Below are 6,000 nucleotides of genomic sequence, written 5' to 3' on the forward strand. Positions count from 1 at the left end.
GCTATTAAATATCGTGGCTCCTCTTGCCTAGTCACATCATCGTTCCGATCACGGCCTCGACCATTTAACGCTGTAGGGGGCGCTCCGTCTTTGGAAAATGCAGCCACGACAGATCTGCTTGTCCACCTGGTTACACTTTGACAACTACAGTGAGGGGAAAAAGTATTTGATCCCCTGCTGATTTTGAACGTTTGCCAATGACAAAGAAATGATCAGTCTATAATTTTAATGGTAGGTTTATTTGAACAGTGAGAGACAGAATAACAACAAAAATCCAGAAAAACGCATGTCAAAAATGTTATAAATTGATTTGCATTTTAATGAAGGAAATAAGTATTTGACAACTCTGCAAAACATGACTTAGTACTTGGTGACAAAACCCTTGTTGGCAATCACAGAGGTCAGACGTTCCTTGTAGTTGGCCACCAGGTTTGCACACATCTCAGGAGGGATTTTGTCCCACTCCTCTTTGCAGATCTTCTCCAAGTCATTAAGGTTTCGAGGCTGACGTTTGGCAACTCGAACCTTCAGCTCCCTCCACAGATTTTCTATGGGATTAAGGTCTGGAGACTGGCTAGGCCACTCCAGGACCTTAATGTGCTTCTTCTTGAGCCACTCATTTGTTGCTTTGGCCGTGTCTTTTGGGTCATTGTCATGCTGGAATACCCATCCAAGACCCATTTTCAATGCCCTGGCTGAGGGAAGGAGGTTCTCATCCAAGATTTGACGGTACATGGCCCCGTCCATCGTCCCTTTGATGCGGTGAAGTTGTCCTGTCCCCTTAGCAGAAAAACACCCCCAAAGCATAATGTTTCCACCTCCATGTTTGACGGTGGAGATGGCATTCTTGGGGTCATAGGCAGCCATTCCTCCTCCAAACACGGCGAGTTGAGTTGATGCCAAAGAGCTCCATTTTGGTCTCATCTGACCACAACACTTTCACCCAGTTGTCCTCTGAATCATTCAGATGTTCATTGGCAAACTTCAGACGGGCATGTATATGCGCTTTCTTGAGCAGGGGGACCTTTCTGCAATGTAGATGCCGGGATATTGCATGTCAGGGATCTAGTCCTTCACAGATGGGATCAGATCACGAATTTTATGTACTGTGTTAAATTGGACTTGGATCTTGTGTTTGTTCATCAAAAGCACTAAGATACCAGTCAGCAACATCAGTAAGGATGAGCGTTTTCAGTTATGTCAATTGAAATAGAGGGATGACATTATCATCCTCTCAGCCGACAAGGGCAGTGCCACGGTCATCATGGACAACACCGTATTCAATAACACAATTCAGGACCTACAGTGAGGGACACAAGTATTTGATCCCCTGCTGATTTTGTACGTTTGCCCACTGACAAAGAAATGATCAGTCTACAATTTTAATGGTAGGTTTATTTGAACAGTGAGAGACAGAATAACAACAAAACAATCCAGAAAAACGCATGTCAAAAATGTTATAAATTTATTTGCATTTTAATGAGGGAAATAAGTATTTGACCCCCTCTCAATCAGAAAGATTTCTGGCTCCCAGGTGTCTTTTATACAGGTAACGAGCTGAGATTAGGAACACACTCTTAAAGGGAGTGCTCCTAATCTCAGCTTGTTACCTGTATAAAAGACACCTGTCCACAGAAGCCAATCAATCAGATTCCAAACTCTCCACCATGGCCAAGACCAAAGAGCTCTCCAAGGATGTCAGGGACAAGATTGCAGATCTACACAAGGCTGGAATGGGCTACAAGACCATTGCCAAGCAGCATGGTGAGAAGGTGACAACAGTTGGTGCGATTATTCGCAAATGGAAGAAACACAAAAGAACTGTCAATCTCCCTCGGCCTGGGGCTCCATGCAAGATCTCACCTCGTGGAGTTGCAATGATCATGAGAACGATGAGGAATCAGCCCAGAACTACACTGGAGGATCTTGTCAATGATCTCAAGGCAGCTGGGACCATAGTCACCAAGAAAACAATTGGTAACACACTACGCCGTAAAGAACTGAAATCCTGCAGCGCCCGCAAGGTCCCCCTGCTCAAGAAAGCACATATACATGCCCGTCTGAAGTTTGCCAATGAACATCTGAATGATTCAGAGGACAACTGGGTGAAAGTGTTGTGGTCAGATGAGACCAAAATTGAGCTCTTTGGCATCAACTCAACTCGCCGTGTTTGGAGGAGGAGGAATGCTGCCTATGACCCCAAGAGCACCATCCCCACCGTCAAACATGGAGGTGGCAACATTATGCTTTGGGGGTGTTTTTTCTGCTAAGGGGACAGGACAACTTCACTGCATCAATAGGACAATGGACGGGGCCATGTACCGTCAAATCTTGGGTGAAAACCTCCTTCCCTCAGCCAGGGCATTGAAAATGGGTCTTGGATGGGTATTCCAGCATGACAATGACCCAAAACACACGGCCAAAGCAACAAATGAGTGGCTCAAGAAGAAGCACATTCAGGTCCTGGAGTGGCCTAGCCAGTCTCCAGACCTTAATCCCATAGAAAATATGTGGAGGGAGCTGAAGGTTCGAGTTGCCAAACGTCAGCTTCGAAACCTTAATGACTTGGAGAAGATCTGCAAAGAGGAGTGGGACAAAATCCCTCCTGAGATGTGTGCAAACCTGGTGGCAAACTACAAGAAACGTCTGACCTCTGTGATTGCAGAGGGGTCAAATACTTCTTTCCCTCATTAAAATGCAAATCAATTTATAACATTTTTGACATGCGTTTTTCTGGATTGTTTTGTTGTTATTCTGTCTCTCACTGTTCAAATAAACCTTCCATTAAAATTATAGACGGATCATTTCTTTGTCAGTGGGCAAACGTACAAAATCAGCAGGAGATCAAATACTTTTTTCCCTCACTGTACATAGAAACAAACATGCTATGCACAATTTGCGGAAGCCAAACGTTACTGCTCGAAATCAATTAAAATTAAACAGCATTTTCGTAGAAATAAATTTAAACCGCGTTTTAAATAAGTTGTTGTTCTCGTGGTGGTTGTCAAGGAGGCCACAACTCGTAGCTTTGGCCACCAGGGGGGGCAGGGCATCTCCTCTGCCCCCATGCTCGTTACGTCACTGGTGGCATTGCCATTGGGTCGAGTCTTGGTTCATGTACAATCCCTTCTCCGCCTGTCAGGCACTCGTTGCTATCGCACCCACAGCGCCAGGAAAAGGCGAACAAGCGAGTAAAATCACAGGCGCCCCAAGAAACCCGTAAGAGCCGGGGATTCATTCCACCATCGGGGTGCGTCACATATCAGCTCGAATTGAAATCCTGATAACCATAAAACGATCATTGATCACATATATCAGCCAATCAATGGCTCCAATCCCTGCCTTTGTCTCTATCTGTGTTATCTTTTTCCACAACATCTCTATTATCCAGAATAAACACCTCATTTAAGACCCAAACATCGCATCTTCTCGGCTGTGACATTCGTCGTCCTCCATCGACGACACTGGTGAACCATCAACCACATGAAAACATCAACAGGCCGATGTACAACACATCTCCTTCATGGGGAAATTAAAGACAAGCCACAGCAGTGCGATTGCCGCCACCGTGGAGGAAGAGCCAGGGCTCGGCAGCCAAAACAAGACGATTCATTTTTTTTCGAATTCAATAAAAAAACTCAATAATTCAAAAACCGCAATGCCATGTGAAGAGTAGACTGTCCTTGACAAACGACGTCACGAAGCAGTCCTTAAAGAGCCGCATGCGGCTGGTTGCTGAGCCCTGGCCAAATAGCTAAAACGACACGAGCATTTGCCTTCATGCGCAAGGAGATCACGTGGCGTTTTAATGAATGGACTTCTCGTCGGGGCTGTTTAATTTGCCATCAGCCGTAACGAGAATGGAATCAGAATCAGAATTTTTATTTTTACTGGAGGTATCCGATGAGCTATGATAGTGTTCTTATTTATCCTGAGGTTCACAACATAATCGCTTGGGAGCCACGTATCGCCCAACACTGCCCGAGTATATGAAGGCCTACCTCCGCTCACCGTGTTGATCATGGGGTTGTTTGACCACACCTCACCATTTTGTGATCAGAGCGGGTTTATGTAGGGCCAAGGGTCGGCAACCTGCTGTTCAGGAGCCGCATGTGGCTCAGGAGCCGCTTTGGGACATCATTTATCAAGGACCACCGTCTCGTATTCGCCACGTGGTGCATTGCGGCTTTTGAAAATATTACGTTTTTTTATTCTAACCAAATTCCAAAAAAATACTTATTGTTTTTTTTGGTTGCTGACCCCTGATGTAGATGAATGATATACAGAAAAGTTTTTGCAACACAAAGTGAGCAATGATTTGAAGACAGACCAGGATTTAAGAAAACAGGCGGGTAACAACAGGAGCGCTTTTGGACCACGCAAGCGGGGAGCAATGAACCAATATGGGCTGAAGCGAGGAGGCATCAATCGGTGCGCATTGCCTGTATGGTCGCACCCCTTACACAAAGGCTGGCGACGAATCCAGAACGAGAGCTGAAACGTGGGCCAAGAAGCACGCAGAGGTGCATGTTGGGAATCTGTTCATCATCAGCCATGCTCAATTCACGAGTGGATGAAGGCCTCCCCTGCTCTTCACAGTCAATATGATGCCTGTCAGCTGCGTGTGTTCTCCAATCCACGCGTCCATATTTCTGCCTCTCGGCATGTGTATGTTGAACTTCTTTCGCATAGTACGTAACTAACCGTGCTAATCGGAGCTGCTAATACCATGCCTGCATCTCTTCATGCTGTGGCCCATATACCATTACAGTTGTATTGCAGTCGTTATTGTTTTCTGTTCATGTTCATATGAAGAAGTGACATTGCCAGGAACATCGCCTACTAATGCCCGTCTTTAAGGGACGTTTTATTGACGAATGTGCTGAGTGTTTGTTTCTATGTTGGCCCACAAAACGAATCTGAACTCTCATCACCAGTTTTCCCAAACCTTGTATTTTACCAGGTAAGGCCCACTGAGCTATACAGCTCTTTTTCAGAAGCGACTTCGCCAAAAATGATAGCTCAACGAAGTGGTTCATCGTGTGGACGTTTTTTGTAGACAAATACTCTAAACGCATGTTTCTTAATGTGGAGGGGAAACCCGGAGGACTCGAATAGAATACCACCTCATAACGGAGAGAGACATACAAACTTCAAATATACAGGCATGTATGTTGAACTTTTTTCGCACCGTACGTAGTCAAACGCGCTAATCGGAGGTGCGAGTGAAGCACAACAACACACAAATCAGTTTCAGTGTCGGGATAAAACCCACGACCTCCTGTATACCTGGCGAGGTAGTTAACATCTCGGCAGCGTGAAACCCATACAAATCCGTAACTTCTGTAAGTATAAACACGCGCGTGTTTCAATGAATCAGAACACCTACTACACGGCACTGTTCATGATCGTATGAACACGAACAAATGCGGACACGAGCATCACACGTGCCGTGTATCATCACACGTGCCGTGTTTCATCACACACGACACTGGCAATGCTGTTGTGTATTGTAAAAGACAAAACTTACTCGACAGAGCCAACAGGATGAAGATACGCGCGGTGATGCCGAGTTCCATGTTTGTAAAAGCGATTGCGGGCTCCTCGGGTGTTGCGGCAGAGAGCTTCAGGAGAAGGGTTCAATACCGGGAGGAAACTGGGGATAGGTTTTAGTGTGAACGTCCAAGGGCTGTGAGGTGGCGAGGGAGTGGCGGTGCAAGGTGCAGCCCCTCAGAGTTGCCACATAACCGTCGGCTCCACTCCCTACAACGGCTGCTGGCTTAGTGAGCAGTCATAAATGTGGTGGTGGTGGTGATGGTACAGTACCGTATCCTCCGGAAAGTAAGACGCTCCGGAAAATAAGACGCATCTCAAAGTGGTATTCGCGCCATTAATGTCACACTAATCTGGTCGCTCTCACGACGGAGCTGGGGGGGGGCGACGGAGCCAGGGGGGGGGGGGGGGGCGACGGCACAAGCAGAGGGAGCCGACACTGACTCA

At 46.4% G+C, this 6,000-nt stretch overlaps 1 protein-coding gene across 1 annotated transcript in view; it reads right to left on the reverse strand.

The window, feature by feature from the left end:
* Window positions 1–5,731, reverse strand: part of LOC116948061 (CD166 antigen-like) — a 30,550-nt gene extending 24,819 nt beyond the window's left edge. Inside the window, exon 1 of the mRNA XM_032964369.2 lies at window positions 5,531–5,731. Within this exon, the coding sequence (XP_032820260.2) occupies window positions 5,531–5,579 (49 nt within the window). The 5' untranslated portion in view covers window positions 5,580–5,731. The remainder of the gene's footprint in view (window positions 1–5,530) is intronic.
* Between the last annotated feature and the right edge of the window lie 269 nt (window positions 5,732–6,000).

This window comes from Petromyzon marinus, chromosome 32 (assembly GCF_048934315.1).
Source record: "Petromyzon marinus isolate PM22_M1 ecotype Great Lakes invasive population chromosome 32, UKy_Petmar_22M1.pri1.0, whole genome shotgun sequence".
Classification (NCBI taxonomy): Eukaryota; Metazoa; Chordata; class Hyperoartia; order Petromyzontiformes; family Petromyzontidae; genus Petromyzon; species Petromyzon marinus.